We start from the raw sequence: 26,545 nt of genomic DNA, 5'->3' as shown, positions 1-26,545 counted from the left end.
TGTAGTCGTGTTATCAGAGACACGCTGAAGTGTACATCTGTTACGTGAATAGTCTAATTCACGGTTCGTGATCTCCGCTCGTCTCCGAAGGCACAGATAGCATTGGGCTACTTAACGACCTTGGTTACAGCACATAACGCTGCTGTTACAGTTCATGTCGTGTTCTTAATTACGACTTACGGCACACAAATGCTTGTGCAACATGGAGCGCACCTCCGTGTCAATCGCCCAGATGAACTGGACAAAACTAACTAGGATAAACCGAGCGAGTGAACATAGCGGTAACACTGCAGATTCGTAATCGGGAGACACGTGGTTCGAATCTCGGCCGGGACACCGGCTATCTTTACTGCCGATTTTTCGTGGTTTTGTGCAGGCCCTCACCGCCTGGTTGGACTGAGGAGAGCCACAAAATACTCCAGTCAGGACAACCGATGTCCTGGCTGAGATTCGAACCAAGCACCTCCCGAATATAAGCGTAGTGCATTACCGCTAGACCATCCTGTTCGGCAACTCCGTGGAATTATGTAGATTGGTAAAGCTACAAACGTTTTGGCTTATCTATCCAGTTGATGGAGACAGCAGATTCCTCCGAAAGGCTGGTAAATATCTACAAGAATATACGGAGTCATATTCCAGAAGGAGGTCATCTTAATCTCTGACCCGGCATAACAGTATAACGTATCTCGCCTTACTTATTCCATTATGACTCCTTCGCGAACAAATCCAGGTTCTTCCTCTGAAGTGACACAAGTTGGCCGGCAAACACTGCAAGATCTGATTCAATTGTTCTGTGCCCGACAGGTAAGCCTCTGTCCCAAGTAAGAAGGTAAGTGACATAAATCAAGAGGAAAGAACGAAGCATACAACCGCTTTAAGTCTTTCAAAAACATCGTTTGACCTTTCACAGCCTGGTGGTTACTATACGTACCACCTACCCAGATATACAACTCTGCATTCTGCCCATACTTTACATTTGTGTGCTTTTAACAACAAACAGCGATTACTTCCCTAAACAGCAGTAACCGGTATATCGTGTTAGCGGAAACATAATGTGTTTCCTGTGAGGTACGAACTGTATTTTTATATATATTAGTTTGAAGGAATAATTTTCAGTAACAAAGAAAATGTGCGATACATACACTTGACGAAAGACCAGGCATACTCGTAAGAGACAAAAAAGTTCTCTCGTCAGACAGGATGTTACACGAGGATTATGGCCGCAAGGGCTCAGTTACCAAAAAAAATCTCTGGTCGTGAGCCTCAAGGGGCTTAGCGAACTGATTGGCGGTAAACCGTAAGCCGTGAAGTAACTCTGCCTCTGTCTTTAAAGGGTTAATAATTTTACAATTACGTCCATCACAGAAATATGCCAAATATGGAGCGCAGTAAATCGAATGTCGCGGTAAGGGACCCCCCACTGACGGGTCCAATCAGCTTCTGAACTCATCAGCACTGCGGTGTGTCCGACCGCAAAGCAAAGGGCACAGGAAGCAAGCAGAGAGCAAACCCAGTAGTGGCTCGATTTTGTCCTGCAACGAGCCAAGCAGTGCTGCCAAAACTTAATTGTTAGGTGTCAGAAACATCTCTGCGTTTGCGTCATCATCTGATAGTGACACAGAACGTTAAGACGTCATTAGAATGTTACTAGATCCTATTTTACACAGACAAATGGAAACCAAAATCGGCAGACCTGAAATCTCGCTAAATGCGCATAGATCATCTTCCACATGGGTCCATACTCAAGGTATGACATATCCTCAGAGATGTTTTACACTTCAACAGAAATCAGTTCTACTTTCTTTTGTATGGGTGTGAAACCTGGTCTATCACATTAAGGGAAGACCTGAGGGTAGTAAGGGTGCTGAAGAGAATATCAGGGCTTATGGGACAGGAAATAAAAAGAAACTGGAGAAAAATTCACACTCAGGAACTTCAAATTTTTACTGTTCGCAAAACATTATTAGAGCGATCAAATTGAGGGAAATCAGGTGGGGACCCATGTAGGATGCATGAGATATATGAAAAATGCATACAGTTCTGGTCAGACAACATGATGGGACAATACGCACAGGAAGGATAATACATAGCTGGAAAGATATTAAAATGAAATGAACCTTACAGAGACAGTTGTGAAGGCATGGTGTGGATTCATCTTGTTCAGGATAGGGTCCAGAGGTGGGCTCTTGGGAACATAGAAGGTAGAGTATTTGTTGACTAGCTACAAGACTGCTTTCTTCTGACGGACTCTACTCCACGAATTAGTGATTTATAGAGAAATAATAATAAAAGAGAAGTTAAAAATTCTGAAATAAATATTTGAAAGGATTGCATCTGATATTTAAACCCGTTTACTGTTTGTCACAAATTTTCACATCCTCTAACAAACAAAACTTCATTTTCTTAAAAGAACTTACTGCATTAGCAAACAGATGAACCCCTGATGAGAAGTTTCTGTGTGCAGACGGCCATAACGCCACGCCTCAGTTACTGCAGCGAAACCAGATAATGACATCAAACCTCTGTCATCTAACAGGAAGTGAGAAATCACTGGCCTCATCTGGAGGGGAAAGGTAGCATGTGGCTGTTACCAGACTGTCTGGGACTTACTGGACACCTGTTCCTATCATTTTGAGTCAGTAGCTAGACTGTACGTATGGCATGGAATGCAAAGATACGGATGAATCGGAAAAGTTTTGGAAGGACGCCGTCATGGCCTTAACCAACATACTAATCCGGCAATGGCATGAAGGGACTGGAGAAAGCTACAAAAACACACCAGCAAGGGTAGTCAGTGTTCCAGCTGATATTTGAACCAAGTTCCTCCTGGAAAAACATCTAGTGCATTACTGTTAATCCACCCTGCATGAGTTGGTCATGTACACATATATAGCATGCATGACTGAGAATATTTTGTCTGAAATTTCAGTTCTAAAACCTGAAGATAAAATGACCACTTTGGGAGACCTAGATATAGCTGCAAGGATATTAACATCGATTAATGGAAAACAGACTTAAGTGGCTCAAGATAGAGACCAGGAGCAGGCTCTTGTAAAGTTATAAAATGGAATGGGCTACTTAACTTGCTGAGTGAGTTTGTGCCATTTAGCCAGATACTCACACAAACACCTGTATAAATATACTTGTCAGTTTGTTGATTGAAGTTATCATACAAAAGTCAGTTTGTGTGGCGTGACTGTTTCCTGAACAGTATGACTATGTGGGTAAGATGGAAACATAATTTCCTTATTCTTCTCCTGTCTCATTTATACTTCCTCTTCTCCTCCATATTGCCCTTCTTCATCACATTTTTTTCCTACCCCACTTCTTTTTCCTCTTCCATTGTTCTAATCATGGATTCCATCAGGGAAGCGAGGTGGAGGGCTAAGCAGATATGTGTCCCCTCTCAATTTTTTAAAGAATACAAATCAGAAAGGATAGAAAATATACCAAAGGTTACATGTACTTTGTGAAAGGAGTCAGTCTTATATCCTGAATACTCTATGATGATCAGTAAAAACAGTCTTAAAAAGGATTAACATGACTGCCTAAGCAAATGCTCTGGATGCCAACTCCTGGAAACACCCTCACAGGGTCACACACCACCTAACAAAACAACAGGAGAATGCAGTAGGTACTCTTGCCAGCTGCCATCTGTCAAAATGCATCATTACATGAACAATATTCACAAAGGTGGGAGAGAAAATAACTTCCCACTAAGAAGAAGAGGGAAGAATATGCATCCTTAATGTCAGCACTTAATACTCTGATATGCTGTACAGAGGAAAATATTGAAGCAATGCTTAAAATATGGTCTGCACATATGACCTTTATTGCTAATTAATTGGTTATAAAAGACATGTAACTGATTATAAAACACTTTTTTGCTAAGAAAATTACATCTTTGAAAGACATCCCCAGTAAAATACATCCTCCCTTTATTTTTATTTCTTTCCCTGTCCTGAAAAAAAAGGGAGACAGAATAAATCACCTATAACAAAACCAAATATAACTTATTGTGGTCACCAGACACTGTACCTTACAGTTCCAGCAGCTCTTACCCACAGGTGTCACAAAATTTGTCAATATCATAAGAAATCTATACATATTTCAGAACTGCTGATGGTTCCATCATCAGGGTAAATGAGCAAGTTGTAGGGAGTAAAGTGACACATACAGAGGAAATAGAAGACCAGACTTGCTACCAATGCACACACAAGATTCATGCCTCTCTGCAGAACTATCGCAGAAGACTGGTATTCACCAGTGTGAGAACCTGAGACTTATTCTGTAATTACTTGGCTTTTTGAGACTAAAATCTTACAGTGATGAACATAGTACATGCACTTGTGACCATTATAAAAAAGCACCCTCAGTTAAAAACAATAACTGCGTAATTAATACTGGCTACTAAACTGCTCAAAAGCTGTTACTTGAAATATCAAGTATTTAATTATCAACAAGCGCAATATAACATTCAATTTCTATGTACATGTGTGTACATATACATACCACACCCCTGGGAGGACAATGACACAAATAAAAAATTAATGATTTTAGTTATGACCTTTAGAAATATGTGACCGCATGTACTTTAAAATCAGGAAATGCAACATAAATAAAGTTATGTTTCTTCCTTAAAACATGTTACTCTGGCACAGAAACATTTTGACTTGCAGCTCGCTAAACGTCATACGGTTTGCAATGGAGATGACACTTGTCACAGACACAGTAACCACGCTTTTCCATTTCAGAAGAGGTCTTTCTTTGCAAATTCTCAGTCACATTTTATATGTAACTGAATCTTTTTTTTTTCCAGACTTATGGTTGGTTCTTGAGGTTTGCAAATTTGCCTTCTGTTGCCATTGTATTGTTATCATTCTCTGTATCATATCTGGCTTGGCACAACACTCTATGAACCATACTCTTGTTTCTTAATAAAAGCAGTGCTGAAGAAAAACAAGTCAGGAAGAAAAGAATAAAAGAAACTGCTGCAGATGAAAATAAGACATTCTGAACTGATACAAGAAGGGTGTGTAGAGAAAAAGTAACTGAAAAAGAACATAAATCACTCAGAAGAGATGGAGGATAAAAGTTGAAAGAATATGAGGAAATAACTGGAAAAGAATGCATGTCATTCATAAGGGATGGAAAATAGCAGCTTGAAGAGACGCAGGAAACCATAGCACAGAAGACAACAAGGGAGTTGTAACTTGGAAACATAAACTGCTTCATGAAGGCATGAGATAAATGCTGGTAAATCAGCTGATTCCTAACATGATCCATTTTCCAAACAAGACAATGATAAGAATGACAGCTATCTAGACTACAAGATTGGGAGTGATCTGAATAAATGTCCACACTTCTCGTCACAAGAATTGGATAATCTGCTCACCGATGACTGTGCTCGGTACACTGAATGCTGCTCATAATGTCATTTACTTGAAGGCAGCTTCCTGAAAATTGCGAAGTTTTGACTTGTGTCACTTTTCCCACAGAGGTGTAATATATTTGTAATAAATACCGATGGATTGCAAGCTATACCCCACAGTATATCCCTCTTTATGTATACGATTTGATGTAAAACTGATATCTTCAGCCAATTGGTTCTGTTTCACGGTACAACCACTCCAGAGCTTCGTTGTGGCCCATCTTCTTGAGGAGCGGACCCACAACCTCTCGACATCTAGAGTGATATTCATTCAGATGTGTAATCTGCAAATCAAAAAACAAACCTGTTTGTTTATCAACTGGAATCCATAGAAGCATGGTTACTGCAAGCAGAATATATTAAAGTATTGTGATGTGTTGCGCAATGGAGGACACCCCCTCACCCCGCCAGTGGTGACGTAACACTTTTGGAGCATTGCCGTTGCTACGGTAATAAGCCAGTCAACACGCCGTCTCTCCTCGCGGTGACGTAACATGGGACGCCACAGTTGCTATGTAGCCGTAAACAACTCCAGACAGCGTTACCAGTAACACCGGTAAACACGGTGCCAGACAACAGTGGTGCCTATTACGTGGCTGTTTTCTGTGTTGTCCCGAACGGGGCTAAATAAGGAGCAGCGGAGACTATTCACAGTTAGTTCTCAAGTTCTCAAGTTACGAGTTACGAGTCAGCCAGGCAGTCAACCAGCATTTGCAGTCTAGTATTTGTGATACTGCCGATGGCAGTAATTGTGTGATTGCAAGAGCGAATGTGAAATAAAATTCGCTATATCCAATAAGGCATGAAGTTATTTGTCGTGTTATACACCCAACTCGTGACAGTATAATTAAGATCATGTCTTTCAGGATGTGTCTGTGTGAGAGTCTGCATAAAAGGAGAGAGGGAGGATAGTGAAACAGAACTGCAATATTAAGTGCACCGAGTGGAGGGATGAGAATGCCCTCATGTTACAGCACTGTACAGGAATCCCTGGGATGTCAAATGCACTGATATACTGAACTAATCTGTCACCAAATGCAATTTGCAAGATTAAAGGAAAACCACAGGAGAAAGAATTTTAAAATAAACATGCTGGAACACAAAGTAACAGATAACAAGATAGCAGAATATGAGGGTACAGGTTATGTTTTAAGAATGAATAACGACAATCATAAAAAAGGTTATGAATGTGGAACTAGAAGGAAAATCCCAGAGAGGAAGACCAAGACAGGAATAGCAACTTAGGAAAGAGGGTGGAATAGAAAGAAGAACATGGGAGAAAACTGATAAGGGTGTTTTGGAAGACATGAAATGGAAACTCTAAAGGAGAGACAAGATGAAAAATACAAGTTGTTTTACAGTTTCCTGTATCCACAGCAGCAGCACTGCAGCACTTACCTCTTTCCCAGTGAGCATTTCAGGCAGCAACATCTTAGTCTGAATTGGAACTAATGATACAGTCTCAAATGTAAGGTAGTTAAGCATCTTGAAGTTGTAAGGCACATTTGCCCGAACTATCCGTACAATGTCTTCTATACGACAGCCAAACTTCCCATCTTCATAGAACCCAGGCTCTGAATTACAGACAAACACCTCTCATTGGTTATGCAGTGACAATATAAACAGTAATTTCTAATTGGCATTTTCAAGAGTTCCACAACATAATGGCCCAAATCTAAAAATACTGCTTTCCAAGACTTTTTAAACACTGCTGGAAATATGAAAACTGAACTGTGGTCTTCTAGGTGTTGACACAGTGAAGACTTGTAGGTAGATGCCAGTGTTACATCTGCCTCCATACCCACATCAAAACCATTCAAATCTCTTCAACCTTGAATATGAAGGCAGCACATTTCACTGAAAAACTGGTATCCATCTACAAGACTACACCATGTCACAGCCCTGAAGACCACAGTCTCTGAAGTTACTATCAAGAAAACCACAAAACTTACCTAATGTTAGACCACACCACATTTTGTCCCTCTGACAAAAGTAAATAGTGTACATGGGGTTGACTCAGTGTGTTTCTTACCATTTGACAAGAACATGCCTTCCTGGAGCCCAGGATCATTTGGATACACTCTCCATGACACTCCCATAGGTCCTTCATGTACATTCAGGTACATGCCTATCCCATGGCCTGTCCCATGCATGTAGTCCAGGCCCACGTCCCACAGGTACTTCCGGGCCAACGTATCTAGACAATTGCCCTGGAAAAGCATATCATCATACTGAGGCATGGAAGAAATGAAAGAACAGGGTAAAACTGAAGCTTATCAGACAGTAGTAATAATTCCAGTCTACTACATGAAGACAGAACATACTGTAAATATGTACTTCCATGGAGCAAAGTCCTTATTTGATTAACCACTTGTAACTGCACCATGCAGGAACATCAACAATGTTGTTGATTTACATTCTTAATTACAATGTACTACATTTAAATGAACTGTATTACTGATAACAAGATGATACACAATTGTCCCCAGAACCAGCAGACGCCAAGGACAACATCTGGTCTTGCTGAGGGACAAGCAAGCTGCAGGTCACTGAAAACCCAGAACGGAGCAGGAAGTATCCCGCTGTGTTTTCTGGGGATTTCAATGCTTAACTTCGATGGTTTGAGTCTTTGAAAATTTGAGGCTTGACAGATACGAGTCGCAATAATTTTCGAAGGGGCGTACCGAGCGATCGTTAGCGTACCTCCATTTATTTGAGAGCTGTCAGAGGGACCGTGTTGTACTTAGGCCCAAATTAACATGGATCTGGATAGGGATTGGCTGAATGCAAATGAGAGAAACACCCAAATTTTAGGTTCAGCCAATCAGCAAAATTTCAGAGGAGAGGAATCCAGGCGTTCCCGGAACCGTCGGGACATCTGCCTCTCCAGAGCAGGCAGTTATCAGAAGGGAATAGCGGGAGTGAGTCATTACAAGTCATCAGAAGGAAATAAGAGCAGTCAGTCATCAGAAGGAAATAGCGGGAGTCAGTCATCAGAAGGAAACGGCGGGAGTGAGTCATTACAAGGCAATAAGAGCAGTCTTTACAAGGGAATAAGAGCAGTCNCCCTGAGACAGAATCTCGTCCTACCTTCTGAGCAGTCGGAACCCCAAACGTCCGCCTATCCATATCCCCACCTTTGTTTTCCCCGTTCCAAATTCGTGGATTTCACCCAAGTCCACTGGCGCCCATAAAGATTCAAGTATTCAGAGCAATCCCACACCCTACCCTGAATCAGACAGCTACAAGGAAGCGGCGGATAAAAGGGCAGACCACAAAGGTGCGAACGTGAAGGGCAGGTAAGGGACGACCAACTCGTGAGGCTTGAAGTCTCACTGAGCGGTAAGGACGACGAAGAGGAGGGCGGTAAGACACTCAAGAAATTCTACACATGTTCACAACAGCCCACTCACTGATACAGAGGGAGACAATTTCAGAGTCTAAGACAAAAGTCATAGCAAATCTATTACATTATGAATTTTTAGCATAAAATGTTGAATCAATATTTCTCATTGGCAATATTTACAGACTTCAAAGTTTAAGAGACATAACTCATCAAATTTTCATTGTGCAATTTCAGTCAGAACATGTGAATTTAACAGAGGAAGAAAATATTTTGCTTCTTGATACCTGTATAATGGATGAACTAGACTTAACACTAGGAAGGATCACAGGCTTAGACAGACAGAAGGGAAGAATACATACTTCAAGCACTAATTATAAATTAACAATACTTCTGAGAGCTAACTATGCAACCACACATGGAGTGGGCAACCTCCTGCAATATACAAACATTATTACCGGATCACCGCAACACTGCACTCAGATGATGGTATATAAAAACAGATCTCTCTACAACTATGGGAAAGTCAGTATGAGGAATATGCTTCTTCCATGACATAAATAAAACAACCAGGTTGCTCCTCAATTCTACCAACACTGGAAACCAATTTGCTCAGAATACACACAGAAAAGTTCACTGAGATGTTTTCAAGTTACCTTGGTCTTTGAAGGGAAGACACTTGTACCAAAGAAGCACTGTCCTTTAAACACTCGTGTGAAACATTCCTGCTCATACTGTGAAGGTGTTCCTAGGTGGATGGTTCTTGTGATATCTGTGGTACCATCCCTAAGACAGACACATCATCTCATAAACACAACTCCTCACCTGACATTCCTCGTTTCTCTATGTCGGGTAGACGGCCACAACCAGTTCTACGGTGCAAACTGTAACGTGGCTGACCTGAGTGTTGCTAGGTAACGGACCAGTGATTATCCAATAAATCGAGTTACCAAATCCAGAACCCCATTATTTACCGTCACATTACCAGGATACACATGACAATATGTTCACTGTTGTTCTATTGCTTGGCAACTGTTTAATGCTTAAAGCAATCCTTATGCGGTGCCATAAAACTGTGTAAGAGAACACTCACTGATGCATATATACATTCATAGTGCTGATTCAATAAATAACACAGGAAGTATTTCACAAAAGACAGGAGAATAGGCATAACCACTAATGCCACAACATGAACAGAAATGTGCCTAAGAGATCAAATTAATGGCCCAAACTGAAGAGAATACTCTGGCCTGTGAATCACTGGCTGTCCCATTTTAAGTTGGTGTACATTCCAGCTGCATACTGGGAAAAACAACTCCCCCAAATATTCAGAATTTGTCAAAGGAAGAAAATAAGAAGCAAGGCAAATGAAATGGATGTGAGATTTGAGGTTTTACAGGCAGCAGAGATTTAGACTGCAGTCTTCTGGGTTATGGGACTCTGAAATCTGTAATGTGCACAATTCACTGTAAGTCCATCATACAAAATTTGATCAATATCAGTCACGTAATTTGGGCCCCATTACATGTTGACAGCCAGCCATGGCAACAACAATGTATGGGTTTCCATTTATTTTCCGAAACACAACTAACAGAGACATAAATTCACATAAATAACAATCATAACGAAGAGTTCACTTACTTGTACTGGCCACCAGAATCACAGAGGTATACTTCCTCTGCTGTTATCTGCCTGTCAGTTTCTGCACATGGTTTGTAGTGAATAATAGCAGCATGGGGGCCAACTGATGATATTGTCTCAAAGCTAGGCCCCACAAAGTCCTCCTGCTCTCTGCAAATAAACGCAGGGTGATCCATTCAAAACCATACCATAACAGAAAAATTGCATATGCAGGCTGTCCCAGGAGGAATGTGCCAGACTTCAGGAGGGTGTTCCTTATGTTAAAATATGCCAATATAACCCAAAACACCTATGTTCAAAGTTGAATGGTTATGAAGATAATGGCCAGAGAAGTGTGAAACTTTGACAGGTGTTACATACTTGTTGATTACCAAATACATATTAAAACTGGCAGGAATATGTGGTTTCTGTAATGTTAACAATGTACTTAATATCAACCTAACTTGTGAGTGACCTGAAGCCATTAAATTGCACTACAAAAAACTCGCACGCCATGTCATAGTTGTCCTTAGGTTTCCAAGCACTATACATGACACATGAATGGCAAGTGCTGACATAACGTGGCTGACTGCGCATTCTGGTATAAGCCGACTACATAACTACTAAACTACACTGTCCCGGGTAAAAGACGCCTCATCACTGAATAAAATGGCGCTTAACAGTTCGGGATGAGCTTTCATCCAGTGGCACAAATCCATACGCTGAGCATGGTCGCCTGGTTCCAGATGCTGTACCCTTTGATCATGGTAAGGATACAACTCTTCATCATGTAAAGTTTGCCACACCTGTATACATGATATGCCGATGCGAGAGGCAATTCTACGAGCGGACAGACACGGACTTCTCTGAACCATCTCAAGAATGTTCTCTCACATGTTTCTCATTCGTACATCCTCCCTTTCAGAGTGCACAGAAACACTCGGAAGAGAACCAGTATCACGCAATGTCTGGTGAATTCGCGTAAATACACTTCGAGATGGAATCCTTCGATTGGGAAAACACCTTTGGTACTCTTTAACAGCAGCACGTGCATTGCCACCGCAAAATCAATACACAAAATGCATATCACAATATTCCACGTGTGAAAACACAAAAGGTATTTCAGCAACTCTGCACAACTAATTTACCTACCGCTCACAACGTGGCCGCAACGTACTCTGAAGGAAGCACATAAGCTTACAGATAGTGTGAGCCATCATCACCACACTCAAGGACAAACATCGATAAGACTTGTCAGCTGACAGGTACAGTGCGTGGACCTGCCAGAAGACCACACTTTTCTCGGGCCATTATCTCCATAACAATTCAAGTTTGGACATAGGTGTTTTGGGTTATATTGGCATACTTTAACATAAGGAACACCCTCCCAAAGTTTGCTACAGTCCTCCTGGGACACCCTGTATATATATATTTTTTTCATCTTAAATGAAACTTGTAAAATAAGTTGCAATTAAGATGGAAGTATATGTGAGCAAATGATATATTAATGCAACATGATGCTAAAATACAACATAACAGAAAATGTATTCAAGCAACTGTGGTCACCCAGACCTAACATCCACCAACTCTTGTGTGGGGTTTTGTTAGTGACTGTACCAAAACATTCCATGAAGCATACAGTAACTGAAAGTGAATACTGAATATGCCATTGGCAGCACTGCTGTGAAAACTCTTTACACATATATGACTCTCAGCACCTGGTCAAGGGTACTGATGCGTGTATTCAGACAAAGTGAGGGCACTTAACAGCATGATTCATGAAGACCCATGTATGTTCTATACAGCTTTCAACTAACCACAATGCAATGAAATACACAAATTTTACCAAGAGTACAACTTCCTTTTATTTCTTCAGATACATTTCTTGAACCATTTACACAGTTCTGTTCGGCATAAACAGCAGTGTTACATAGGTACAGATGAACACAACAAAAATATAACATTTTTCTGAAATACAGCCAGAAAGATCAGTTAACTCCAACTGAACAGGCAGAGTCCTTAGTTTCCTCGTGGTCTAATAATAAATGATGATCAAATATTTTCTGTTCACAGAAATGGCTTAACTGAATTTATTTATTTATGGCTTATTTAGTGATTCTTTCAATGACTCAGATGATGAGTAGGAAGATTCATGAATAAATAATTGAAAGTGGTCATGGCCTAATTAGAAACACTTAACAGCATCCACCTGAAGGGACCGAGAAATACTACTGATACCTCAGTGAGGATAACCAACCTTCACATCAACACTTGAACCTGGGACCACCCTGATACAAAGCAAGACCTCTACTCCTACTCACCCACACTTGATTACATTGCACCTGCTGTAACCACATTCAAAACGAAATAAGGTGTCCAACTTTCATAACAAAGAGGTTAAATTTATAGAAGGTAAAGGTAGAGTGTCCCTGTGCTTAAGTAACTAAGCACTACTCCAGGTGGCCCGGGTTTGATCCGGGGGTAACTGTGTCATAAAGAGCTTAAACTGAAGAGGGAGCCCCTTCCAAGGGGATCCCTACAAGAAATGCTTCAGCAGGGGGGCTGGAAGCTCTGGTGAACCATTAAGGGGACCAGTTGCAAACAGCAAACCTGCTGTTGAAATTTCAGCCAAAGGCTGGGACAAACCAGTGGTTCAAAAGTGGTTCAAAACCTGCCTGACGTAAAATAAAAAACTATTCTCCTGGGAGTCAGTAGTACTGACACACTACTGCAGGGAGCTAGTACTTCTAACACACCTGCAGCAGAAGAAGGACTGGGACACCCAGTCTCTGGAGTAGGTGGACCCCGTCTAGTGAAAAAAGCCTTGTCTGGATGTGCTAGATGGAAGTTGAAAAAGGCAATAGCTGGGGAAAGCAAAGCAGGAACTGCAGGCAGTCAGCAACCAGGAAATGCAGGCTCGTCCAAGCAGGGAGAAACCCCCACCAGCACCTTTAAGAGGCCAAGGTCAGAGGGCAGTACCCCTACAGAAACGGCCAGAACAGAAGGCCCAGGGACTTACATGGAGGCTCTGACCAATATAAAGGTAGCTATCTTCAAGAACACTTATCCTGAGGATAAGCTTACCGAAGATGACCAGAATTCCATTGTGGAAGCACTGAGGAGGTGCACTTCTTTATGTATGCTCTGTCCAACAGTCTGGTCAATGGCTCACCAAAGCCATTGACAACCACAGGCTGGAATCAAGCCTGTTAAAGTGGCTCTCTGGACTAGGGACAAAATTGCCCAGAATCAGGAAGAGCTGCTGAAATGGATTGCAGACCTCAATCCAGGACTTTGTACTGAGAACTGGAGGGTACTAGATAAGCAATCTGAGTCGAAAGGCCAAAGGCTTATCTTATTCATAGACCGGGACTCCCGTGCTATTTTATACAGAGGACTGGTTACAAAATATTTACAGGACTCTCACGGGGGACTGTTAAGGTGTTGAATGATCCTGAAGTTCAGCACTGGGCAGAACCTGTGACAGATACAGTATCTTCCAACTCGGTTTCTGAGGGGGATGGGGATGAGATACCCACCCCCCAGGATGACCAAAGCAAAGCGGATCAGGGGACCCCTTCACACGGAACCCATGCCGAGGACGGGGAGGGACATAAGATGGAAATTGACCCCTCCCCAATTGGAAGAGATCACTAAACATATTTAATACATACACACAATACACACACACACAGCACATACAAACACCATGACATTTCTTCAAATCAACCTACACCACAGTAAAGCAGCAATGGCAGCTCTGTGCCAACAGCTAGCTGAGGGTAAGGCAGATATAGCACTTATTCAGGAACCTTGGTTATATAATGGTCAAATAAGGGGCTTAACTAACACAGGGGGAACAGTTTACTCTGCTGTACTCAATAATAATGCAAGATCCTGTGTTTATATCAGGAATCATGTTAATGCCTTGCCTTTGCTGGAGCTGTTCTAGGGATGCAACAACAGTAAGGATCCTATTGGATCACAGATATACAGGGTCCGGCAAATCGACCTCCCGTATTTCAAAAGGCAGTTACAAACAAACAAAGAAAGATACAGAAAAAATACTTTTATTTGTGAACAACAAATACGATGCTATTTTACATTACTTGGTTTTAAAAATTATTTGCGGTAAATGGCGTCCTCCATTGTTCACACATTGACTAAGCCTTTCCCGGAAGTTGTCCATAATTCTTCGTGTCATTTCCGGTGGAATGGCAGCCACTGCCTGGGTGATTGCCTCCTTAAGTGCTTGCAGGGTTGTGGGGCGATGTTTGTACACTTGCGCCTTTAAGTGTCCCCAAAGAAAAAATCACAAGGTGATAAATCGGGTGACCTTGGGGGCCAGGCGATGTCTCCTCGCAAAGAGAGAAGACGTCCAGGAAACAACTCTCTCAGAATTGCTAAAGAACGCCGCAAAGTGTGAGCTGTGGCTCCGTCTTGTTGGAACCAGGCTTGTCCCTCTTCATGGTCCCCAACAAACTGGTTTAACTTAGGTCGGAGGAAGGTCTCGATCATGTGACAGTAGCGATTCGAAGTAACCGTTACCATTAGCCCATTTTCCTCGAAAAAATACGGACCCCACACACCAAATTCAGCAACGGCGCACCAAACTGTCACACGAGGGCTGTGAAGTGGTCGTTGGTGAAGTTCCTGAGGGTTTTCTGCTGACCAGTAGCGGAAATTTTGTTTATTTACAGTACCTGACAAGTGGAAGTGGGCCTCATCAGATGAAATCAAAACAGCGCCAGAGGGAATGTTCTGAAGAATGTCCTCACACGCAGCTTTGCGAGTTTCAAAATCTCTCTCACTTAATTCTTGGGTAACCATCATTTTGTATGGGTGCATGTGTAGATTTCTGTGCAGGATTCTTCTTACACTCCTATCAGACAATCCCAGGGCAGCTGCATGTTTAAGTGCTGAACGCTTTGGAGATTGCTGGATGGACGCTCTCACACGCGCCACATTTTCCGGCGTTGTTACGGTCCGAGGTCGGCCAGGCGATTTCTTTTTCAGTGCAGAACCTGTTGCTCTAAAGTTTGATACCCAAACGTGAATAGTTTTCCTACCTGGAACAGGATCATGTCGGCCAAGTTCGAACCAAATGTGAAATGCTCGCTGAGTAGTAATCACCGATTCACCATTACGAATATACTCTTCCACAACAAACGCACGATGCTCACCGTGCCACGCCATTGCGACTACTGCAAATGGCACTTATACCGCTATCGATCAATACCCCCTCCGCCGCCGTATCCCCACCACAACTCACACAGCGCCCTCTCCAAATATGGGAGGTCGATTTGCCGGACTCTGTATATGGTTTCAAATAAGCAACATTACAGTAGATCAAGCTACTTATAGGAATCCTAAGAGAACCAATTGGCAGTCTTACAAAAACGACCTAAATGTAAATCTGGAGACCATCTCGAGAAATACACACACAATAAAGGATGTTGATCGATCCGTTGACCAGTTGCAACAGGCTATTATCTCGTCCTTTAATCAGAATTGTCCAGCTAAGACCACTCGCGGACCAAGGAGAGTGCTTTGATGGAGTATACAGCCGAGTGGGCTTAGAACAAAAACGAGAAGCCTGTTTAATACAGCTGAAAGAACAGGGCAGTGGGACACCTACAAGGAAGCCCCTATCTGTTACAACAAAGAAATAAGGAAGGGCAAGCATTCCTGATGGAGGAAGCACTGCCAGGAGATCAATGATGTACCAGAAGGTGCCAGACTCATGAGAATCATGGCAAAACAGGTGACAAACAAGGTCGGTCAGCACAAGTAAGCTGCCTAACGGGCAGTATACTCAAACAGGAAGGGAGGCACTGAACGAATTATTCAGGGTTCACTTTCCTGATTCAAAATTGATTGATAATTTGGACGATGGACAGGATCAGCAAAACCTGGGCACTTGCCAAAGCAAGACAAACAGGGCAGACTGGAACCTGGCCAAAGTCATAATTAACCAATCAAAAATCAGATGGGCACTGAATACCTTTAGATCATTTAATGGACCGATATGACACAGGCAGAATAGCTATACAGATCCTTGAACCGACAGCTGACGAACTGACAGCAATCAACTCACCAAAATTTATTTGAAGACCAAATCTATTCTCCGTTTTGTATTCTGGTCGATAAACCTGTAAATACTGTACTGTTCTCAAGGTGAACATTGATTTATGATCATATTTCCTCAACAAGTGAACTAGTTCCACATAATTACCTCGGTTGATAGAATCCATGCTTTCATCATGTTCACAGAAGGCAACTTGCCTCTTTCCTAAATGGCAGATTATATCAATCAAGTGCTTCATTATTTCTCTATTTTCTTTCACGTTTTCATCATGCTGTAGTATCATCAGGCATTTTTGATTGTCAAGTTGACAATCAATTCAAAATTTCCCAAACATAACAAGTTGCACTGTTGAAATAATGTGAGTCTGAGAGTTCTCATGTCGTTTCAATGATTTATGAAGTTTGTTGATATCACCAAACCCAGTCTTGTTCCATACATTTTTTTCATAGAGAAACAATAGGCATGGCCAACAAAACAATTTTCCTATATTATGGCAACAGGATAGCCACTCTGTTTTAGAATACTGTTCCAAATTAAATTTCCTCACACATAATTTGGTTTGGGCTAAGTTCTGGCAACTTGCATGTCGGTCGTCTTCTTTCTATAATTATTTTCTTTTCAGAAAAGTCCCTGCTATTAAACCCCCATTTTAAAAAGCTTTCAATTACACAGTTGCAGTCGCATTGTCTGCCAGCATTCATTTTAGTTGTGCCCTGTGTGTGTAGTCCAATCACTCCCCTGCCACTTGTTCCACAATATCACACTTATTTCCCTTAAACACTCTGTTTTAGAATACTGTTCCAAATTAAATTTCCTCACACATAATTTGGTTTGGGCTAAGTTCTGGCAACTTGCATGTCGGTCGTCTTCTTTCTATAATTATTTTCTTTTCTGAAAAGTCCCTGCTATTAACCCCCATTTTAAAAAGCTTTCAATTACACAGTTGCAGTCGCATTGTCTGCCAGCATTCATTTTAGTTGTGCCCTGTGTGTGTAGTCCAATCACTCCCCTGCCACTTGTTCCACAATATCACACTTATTTCCCTTAAACACTCTGTTTTAGAATACTGTTCCAAATTAAATTTCCTCACACATAATTTGGTTTGGGCTAAGTTCTGGCAACTTGCATGTCGGTCGTCTTCTTTCTATAATTATTTTCTTTTCAGAAAAGTCCCTGCTATTAAACCCCCATTTTAAAAAGCTTTCGATTACACAGTCGCAGTCGCATTGTCTGCCAGCATTCATTTTGTGTGTGTAGTCCAATCACTCCCCTGCCACTTGTTCCACAATATCGCACTTATTTCCCTTAAACACGGATAGCTTCTTTCTGATGCGTCAAAATACAATCACAAATACAATCTTACACCATCTAAATATGCACTTACAATATTTTAATAAAATTTAATGTTACCTATAACACCCAACAAGACTGAAATCACACATAAACAGTTAATTTTCACATAACCATCGAAAGAACACAATCTTTCACTTCCAAATCACAAACCTAGAGCCAGCAAACCAAAACATGCTTGCCTTGATGACTTTGGGTGAGGCAAATTCATACAAAGATTAATGAAAGGAAACTTGGTCCGGCCCACTAAGCAGGGGAAGGGAGGAGGAGCATGCAAGTGGTCTTGAACAGGAACACACGCTAGAATGTTAAGATGACAATATTCACATTCTTATTATTCAAATTGAATTATTTATATATGACTTCTCTTCTTTTCGTTTCTTAACACATTGCGGACCAGTTGTTTAAATATTTAAATCACCCTGGGGACCGGGGTTTTTAAGCCTAGCACCCTAACTTGTGCACGGTTCACTTTAAAAATTAATACAAAATCTCCTCATTAATTTTATGAACTATAATTTTTGGAGAACACTTACCAGAGCTCCTAGAAGTGGTTGCGCATGTGATATCTCTGGAAACATTCCCCTTTGTGAAGAGGCATCACGCAGAAGTTGCAGATGTATGCAGTCCTACTCTTCTTCTTGCGGACTGCGCACATATGGCACTGCCTAGAAGGGTACTTCTTCTTGCAATGTTCACTCTTCACAATTCTCATGAGGGTATGTTTCTGCATATCACCCGAGAGTCGTCCAGGGGGGTCCACATGAGGCCTGCGGCGGGTGCGAACAGATGGCCCCGGCTGCACTACGTCTGTGTCTGACGCAAGTACTGCTGCCACCTTGAGGTCAGTAGCCCAAGCTTTTGTCAAGTTCAACAGAAATGCTTTGTATTTCAAAGTAGGATTTCTATTCACCTTTTTGAAAACTGAAAATGAATTGAAAAGTGCACAGTTTATAAGCCACAGTGCAACTTTCTTCGTTCATTTTACTGTTTTCCTAGGAAGGGAATAATAGGCCAAGAACTGGTCGGCCCTATCAACTCCTTTCATGAACATATTATACTTGGAAATATAAAGAGGCTTTTTACTTGCCCGTGTCGTCTTTGAACATCGACCATGCTCAAATTGTGAATAGTGGAAACCATATTCACAACGCGAGTATCCCTCCAGGACTGAAGAAGAATGTCCCCCTTCCTCCTGAATGTGGTGTCACCACGTTTCAGGCATTTACATTCCTCTTTCAGATCTGAAGGAAGGCCTCTATTCACCCTAATTGTACCACAAATACACACTTTCCTTGAAAGTAGGTATTCTGAAGTTGCCACACTGTTGTAATAATTATCTTGATACACGTGATAATTTTGATCGAGATAGGGACCCAAAACAGAAACAATAGTTTCTTGCAATTTCTTGCCTTCAGCAGAATAAATTTCTAAATTTCCTATATAGCCTGAAGTGCTTTCCATGACTACACGAACAAGTAGGCCATACTTTGTGAGTTTCCCAGGATTATACGTTCGAATATGAAGCCTTCCCCTCCAAGGAATCACAGATTCGTCCAAAGACAGTTGTTGCTCTGGCTTATAAACTGTCTGAAATTTCTCAACCAAAATGTCTAATAAGGGCTGAATTTTGAAAAGCCTGCCAGTTGGTTGTGGTTGCACTTCATTATTATTGAAATGCAAACACCACAATATCTGTTCAAATCTTTTACGACTCATGAGTTTGCCGAAAATGGGAATTTCTAAAAATGGGTCACTTGACCAATAATCCTTCAAAGTATCTTTCTTCGTAAGCGCCATTAGAATGATCATAGCCAAAAATTTTTTCATTTCTGTTGAAGTGACATCCACCCACTTCAACACCTTACAGGTGCGGTCGTATGCCTCACGGTGTTGGAGATAGTATCTGTTAGTCTCCTGACATAACAGGTCAAACAAAACTATCTCCAAAAAACAGTGACCCAACTTCAGACACATCCGTTGGGTCCAATGGCATCCGCTTCACCCCCGGATCACCAGTAAACCTACCCAAAGTGGGGGTTTTGTCCACTTTACCCCATGTGGCTCTCCCGGTACTTGCACTTTTATCGGAGCTCTCACTTTCACTGGACACAATATTTTGGGGGGCTCTGTGGCCTCTGTCACTGTCACTTTCACTGAGGCTGGCCTTGCTATCAGAAGACGAAGCAGTTGGCAAATCTGATAGCTCATCGGAGAACAAATCTAATATTTCTTGTTCTCCGAGAGAACGCTTCGCCTGCAACTACTTTCGTCTCTGATCCATGTTGCACTGCTAACTTCCTGGTTCAAACGTGGAAGCTTTGACTCGAACAAAGGCTTTTTTCTTTAGGGTGTGACAGGAAATGAGTGTGATCATGTTACTGGTTAAGCTAGCAAATATTCCCAAGGTCAACTACGCAGTAGTTATGATGCAACGTGGCCACACAGCGAGATATAGTTGGTTGCAACATAACGCGTCAGAAAAGGGCCAATTGGCCCGCCCGGTCCACAACGCTATAGAAACGTAGAGGGCCAATTGGCCCCTCCGGTCCTGAATGTGTTAACTACAGAAGCAATGCTTCCCTTGCTTCCATGCATGGCACGCCACTGGCTACAAGTCTCATCATATGTTCACAGGCCCAAGAGCTTCAACAACTCACTCACCTCCTGAACTGTTCCAGTTTCTGTGCACCTGAACACTCGGTGACCGTGCCCTTTACAACCTCCTTCTCAAGCCACGCAAAGTAGCAACACACAGCAGCAGCATCCCGAATATGGGCATTGATCATACCTAAACAGAACATCACACTGCAGTCATTCACACTTGATAGAGTGTCCCCTTGCACTGGGTCACGTCTGCACAGTAAATCACTAGCAGAGGTTTTCAAAATCTATTCCTAGCTAAATACAGAACACTCAGGATGGTACAGTCTTTCTGCAGCTTTCTGTCAAACTGATGTCTACCGCTGTCTCACTGGGCCTGTCACACTATCACCAAACACTGATCATTGTTTTCAGGGACCTCCTCAGCTCCTGCGGTGGTACTATGCAGCACATCAACAGGCAGCCTCTCCTGCTGCATGGACAATAGGGGTACCAAGGGCATTATAGGTCACGCCATAGCTGAAACGGTTTCTTTTTATTGCTAGTGGGGTGGGACTATGTCCTTTGTACTGCGGCCACTTCTGGCCTATTCTACCAGCCCCAGATGATAGGTAAGGGTGACTGTGGAGTAATTGGTGGAATGAAGATTTGCAGGGGAAACCAAAGTACTCGGAGAAAAACTGCCCCAGCACCACTTTGTCCACCACAAATCCCATTTGAACAGACACGGGATCGAACCCAGGCCGCCGCGGTCGGAAGCCAGCGACTAACCACTTCAGCTATGGCGCAGCCTTAGCCTTAGCTGAAGCAGTTATTCACTGGCTTCCCACTGCGGCGGCCTGGGTTCGATCCCGGGTCTGGTTTAGTGGGCTTTGTGGTGGAATGAGTGGTGCTGAGGCGGATTTCCTCTGAGTTCTTCAGTTTCCCCTGCCAATCTTCATTCCACCAAATTCTTCATCATCATAATCACCCAGGGCAGGCGCAATAGGCCAATCAGTGGCCACCGTACCGAGTGGACCCAGTTGGACTCAACCCCCCACTAAGCGAATTAATTAATTTAGGGCATTATAGGTAAAATTTAGAAGAAAGAGGTGCATGGGATGACCTAAGACAAGACAGTGCCTTCAATTATTTTAACCAAATTTATCACTGAAGACTGTAACAAGTAAGATTCATCATAACACTCCCAAAGCATCTGATGAATTTCAGTTGCTTTTGACTCCCTAGGGAAGAATTAAATAATAATGCAGACAAATGAAGATTCTATATTGTTTCTTACTAACATGTTCTGCTACCTGCTGCTGTTCTGTACAGTCTACATTATGCCAGTAATGTACAAATCATATTAACCTGTGACAAATCACTCTCACTATACGAGGGGGTACCCAAAAGAAACCGAACTTATTTTTTTTAAACTTATTTATTCAAATTTTAAGCACAAACCTTCAATCCCCTTCAAAGTACTCTCCACTTACACTAATACACTTGTCTAGTCTTTTATTCCATTTTTCAAAACATTGTCTAAATTCATCTTTTGAGATGCTTGACAGCGCCTCCGTCGTTTTTTCCTTCACCTCAGCAACATCAGCAAAACGCTTTCCTTTCATGTCTCTTTTCATTCGAGGAAACAAAAAAAAGTCGCACGGGGCAAGGTCAGGTGAGTATGGAGGGTGAGGAACAGGGGTCATACCATTTTTGGTCAAGAATTGTCGTACAGACAGGGCTGTGTGAGCAGGGGCATTGTCATGATGGAAAAACCAGTCACCCGACTGCTCCAAGTCACTCCCGACAGCTCCATAATTTCTTAAATGGTCCGCTGTCGATCTTCCTTGATGATTTCACGAATTTTTTCAACATTTTCATGTGTTCGGGCAGTGGAAGGACGACCAGAACGAGGTTTGTCATCAATTGACATTTCACAATTTTTGAAACAGGAAAACCAATCAAACACTGGAGTTTTCGCCATAGCATAGTCCTTGTACGCTGTTTTTAACATTTCAAGAGTTTCTGTTCCACTTTTCTTGAGCAAAAAGCCGAATTTCATGGCCGCACGAAAATCAGCCATTGCAAAAACGACGTTCACACAAAACGGTTGTCACTATAAACTCTGCCAAAACTAGTCCTTACCTTCTGAAGCAATGGTAGTCAGCTTATCGACTCAGGAATGTTAGCTCTATGCGCTCACTGCGGAAAAACGCGGTACTACAAAAGCTCTGCCCACAAAAAAAATTAGTTCGGTTTCTTTTGCGTACCCCATCGTATATACATATAGACACACATACACACACACACACACACAAGTAACATAACATCCCCTCCATACCATTTACAATGAGTTTGCAAGAATGTCAATAGAAGAATCAACTGATGGCTTCCCACTGGGCACAAGCATGCACAGCTGCTGTGTGCACATTGCTAGTGATTAAAAAAATAAGTTCTAGATCAATTTCAGAACTGCATGTATGTCGTAAGATGTTCATACCTTGGATTTCAACAGGATTCTTTATTGCTTTCATGACAGGGATGGGTGTCAACTCTCCGATACGTAATTTCTCTGGGATGGCTGCTGAGAGAGCGTAGCTGGAGTCTGGACTCACCCAAATTTTTCCATCTTGACATGAAATCTAGAACAGGTTACCAGATATCATATGAAACATTTACTTTCATTTTAGGGGTATAAATTGGAAGATCATCAAATTCTTACATACACATAAACTCTAAAACATAAATCAAATAACATGACATCACACTGTCCACTGTCTGAAAAACATCTAATACACTTAAACTTTAACAAGTGGCCACGCCATACCTCAAGCGGTTAGTCGCTGGCTTCCCACTGTGGCGACTTGGGTTCGGTCAAGTGGGATCTGTAGTGGAAAAAGTGGCGCTGGGGCAGGTTTTCTCCGAGTACTTCGGTTTCCCCTGCCAATCTTCATTCCACCAATTGCTCCACAATCACCCTCACCTATCATCTGGGGCTGGTACAATAGGCCACAAGTGGCCGCAGCACAAGGGACTTAGTCCCACACCACTAGCAATAAAAAGAAACTTAAACAAGATGAACTGATTCTAAATGGAATATTTCTGTTTCCTGCTGCAGATCTGCTTGAGAACACAAAAAGAAATTATGAAATTTATTCTAAACTGGGGTCAATACATACAGCATTCACGGCTGCTAAAGCAACGTGCAAGTCCTGTGGTAGAGTTCTGGATGTGATCTGAATCCTCATTCCCACTGTTCTTTAATTACATGACTGAACTTTAATTCCTTAATTTGAGTGTTATTCCTCTAAAGTTTTAGCTAAAACACACTGCGATAGTGAGAAGGGAAAGGAACCATATAAAAGGTAAAGCTATCCCTGTGACAGGCTGTGGAGGCCCGTATGGTTGTGAGGTGTTGAGGCTCCCACATTTTCTAGACAATCGACTCTCAGATGGCGGTGAAGTTGTCAGCCTCATGTGCCAATTGGCCTTTACCCCCAGGAATATTCCTGGTACTCATTTCTGTTAAGAGGCTGAATGGACCCCAGGGCCATAGTGCGGCTGGAAGGATTAGGTCAACTGAAAAATCCAACAGCTTCTGCTTGTAAAGCATATAAGAATAAACACTTAAAAGCAATACTTATTTTCCCTTACCTCATCAGTAAGAAATGACTGAAGTTTATCATATGGATGAATTGTAACTTGCAAGTTTTCAACAGTGAAATGATTATAGACTGCTGGCGTGAGTTTAGCCTCCTCAACAAACAGATGCACTTGATCCATAGAGAGGATGACATAAGAGAAGAAGACTGGGTTGTAACTAATGTCTGACCCCCTCACATTCAGCAGCCCTGAAACACAAAATTATATGTGAAAGTACAAGTAATTTACATAACAAGTCTCTTCCTGCAGATTCTTCTTAGGCTAATGCCCTTCATAATGTTTGCAAGAAGTGATCAATTTTCATGAAACTTGGTTTGAATACCATGCAACTTGTGGACTTGCTAATCTTTGGATAAGACAATGCATTCTCATATATAGGGTTCTGAGTTCAATTCACTGTCACATCGCTGTGAGGATATTTCTCTCACAAACTGAAGCCATACTTCAACCGAGAATAAAATTTTAGGAATGTGAAAAATACAGACATAACAGGAACACGCATGTATGTCAGAGCCATTTAACTCAGACATCTACACATGTACAAAACAATTCACTCACAAGCAATTTCATCAAGGGCAGAGACCACCAACAGCCTTGCTCCCTTTTCTTTCATTTCAGCTCTCACCTCTTTCACTTTCACGTCACTTGTTTTGCCTGAAACCAGAATCAAATGATTAAAGAGTCATAACTTAATAAAACAAAAGTGAAGGGACCCTTTTCACCATGCTTGAGTAAACAATGTCATCCTGGTCGTGCTATAGCTCAAGCGGTTAGTCGCTGGCCTCCCTCCGCGGCGGCCTGGCTTCAATCCCGGGTTTGGTCAAGTGGGATTTGTGGTGGACAAAGGGTCGCTGGGGTGGGTTTTCTCCAAGTACTTCGGTTTCCCCTGCCAATCTTCATTCCACCAAATTCTCCATCATCATAAACACCCAGGGCAGGCTACAACAGGCCAATCAGTGGCCGCCATGCTGAGTGAATCCAGTTGGACTCAACCCCTCACTAACAAAAAAAAAGATAAAAAAATGTGATACCAATTCGGTGCAAGGATCTAACCGAAGCTGCAAACTGACCACAAAACACAACTGCAACTGTGGTCTATCAAAGGAACTATGCTTTAGTGAACAAAACATTACCCTCTTGAAGATCTCTTTAAATGGCATTCTGCCTGCCCTTGCAACCCCATTTAACACATTGTGGACCGGAGGGGCCATATGGCCCTCTACATTTCCAAGCGTTGCGGACCGGTTGGGCCATATGGCCCTCTACAGTCATGTTATGTTGCAAAACGCTATATATCGCTGTGTGGCTTCGTTGAATCATAACTACTGCGTAGATGACCTCGGGAATGATTGCTGCCTTATCTAGTAACTCGACCAGAGTCATTTCCTGTCACAACCTAAACAAAATTGGCTTTGTTCTAATCCAAGCTTGCACGTATGAACCACGCAGCTACCAGTTCAACATGGCTCAGAGACGAAAGCAGTTGCGATCTCTCGGAGGACAGGAAATATTAGATATGTTCTCCGATGAGCTATCAGATTTGCCAACTGCTTCGTCTTCTGATAGCAAGGCCATTAACAGTGACAGTGACGGGTGCCACAGGGCTGCCCAAAATGTGTCAAGTGAAAGTGAGAGCTCCGTTGAAAGTGCGAGTGTTAGGACAGCTACATGGGATAAAGTGGACAAAACCCCCACTTTGGGAAAGTTTACTGGTGATCCGGGGGTGAAGCAGATGCCATCGGACCCAACGGACGTGTCTGAAGTTGCGTCACTGTTTTTTGGCGATAGTTTCTTTGACCTGTTGTGTCAGGAAACTAACAGATACTATCTCCAACACCGTGAGGTGTACGACAGATCCAATAATGTTTTAAAGTGGGTGAATGTCACTTCAACAGAAATGAAAACAATTTTGGCTATAATCATTCTAATGGGGCTTACAAAGAGAAAAAGTTTGAAGGATTATTGGTCAAGTGACCCATTTTTAGAAATTCCCATTTTCGGCAATCTCATGAGTCGTAAGAGATTTGAACAGATATGGTGCGTGCATTTCAACAATAATGAAGTGCAACCACAACCAACGGGCACGCTTTTCAAAACTCAGCCCTTATTAGACATTTTGGTTGAAAAATTTCAGACAGTTTATAAGCCAGAGCAACAACTGTCTTTGGACGAATCTGTGATTCCTTGGAGGGGAAGGCTTCGTATTCGAACGTATAATCCTGGGAAACTCACAAAGTATGGCCTACTTGTTCGTGTTGTCACGGAAAGCACTTCAGGCTATATAGGAAATTTAGAAATTTATTCTGCTGAAGGCAAGAAATTGCAAGAAACTATTGTTTCTGTTTTGGGTCCCTATCTCGATCAAAATTATCACGTGTATCAAGATAATTATTACAACAGTGTGGCAACTGCAGAATACCTACTTTCAAGGAAAGTACGTATTTGTGGTACAATTAGGGTGAAC

At 42.1% G+C, this 26,545-nt stretch overlaps 1 protein-coding gene across 1 annotated transcript in view; it reads right to left on the bottom strand.

Moving 5' to 3' along the window:
• Positions 1–3,809: 3,809 nt before the first annotated feature.
• The window catches only part of LOC111872242 (xaa-Pro aminopeptidase ApepP), a gene marked incomplete at its 5' end in the record, with an annotated part of 26,092 nt that continues 3,356 nt past the window's right edge, over positions 3,810–26,545 (bottom strand). The window contains 9 exon segments of the mRNA XM_023865938.2: positions 3,810–5,715; positions 6,830–7,005; positions 7,464–7,641; positions 9,431–9,560; positions 10,416–10,565; positions 20,497–20,623; positions 22,919–23,060; positions 24,073–24,269; positions 24,640–24,735. Of these exon segments, the coding sequence (XP_023721706.1) occupies positions 5,596–5,715; positions 6,830–7,005; positions 7,464–7,641; positions 9,431–9,560; positions 10,416–10,565; positions 20,497–20,623; positions 22,919–23,060; positions 24,073–24,269; positions 24,640–24,735 (1,316 nt within the window). The 3' untranslated portion in view covers positions 3,810–5,595.

Source organism: Cryptotermes secundus, unplaced genomic scaffold (genome assembly GCF_002891405.2).
Source record: "Cryptotermes secundus unplaced genomic scaffold, Csec_1.0 scaffold860, whole genome shotgun sequence".
NCBI classification, from domain to species: domain Eukaryota; kingdom Metazoa; phylum Arthropoda; class Insecta; order Blattodea; family Kalotermitidae; genus Cryptotermes; species Cryptotermes secundus.
Note: the sequence above shows the minus strand (reverse complement) of the source record. Positions and strands in the feature narration are given on the sequence as shown.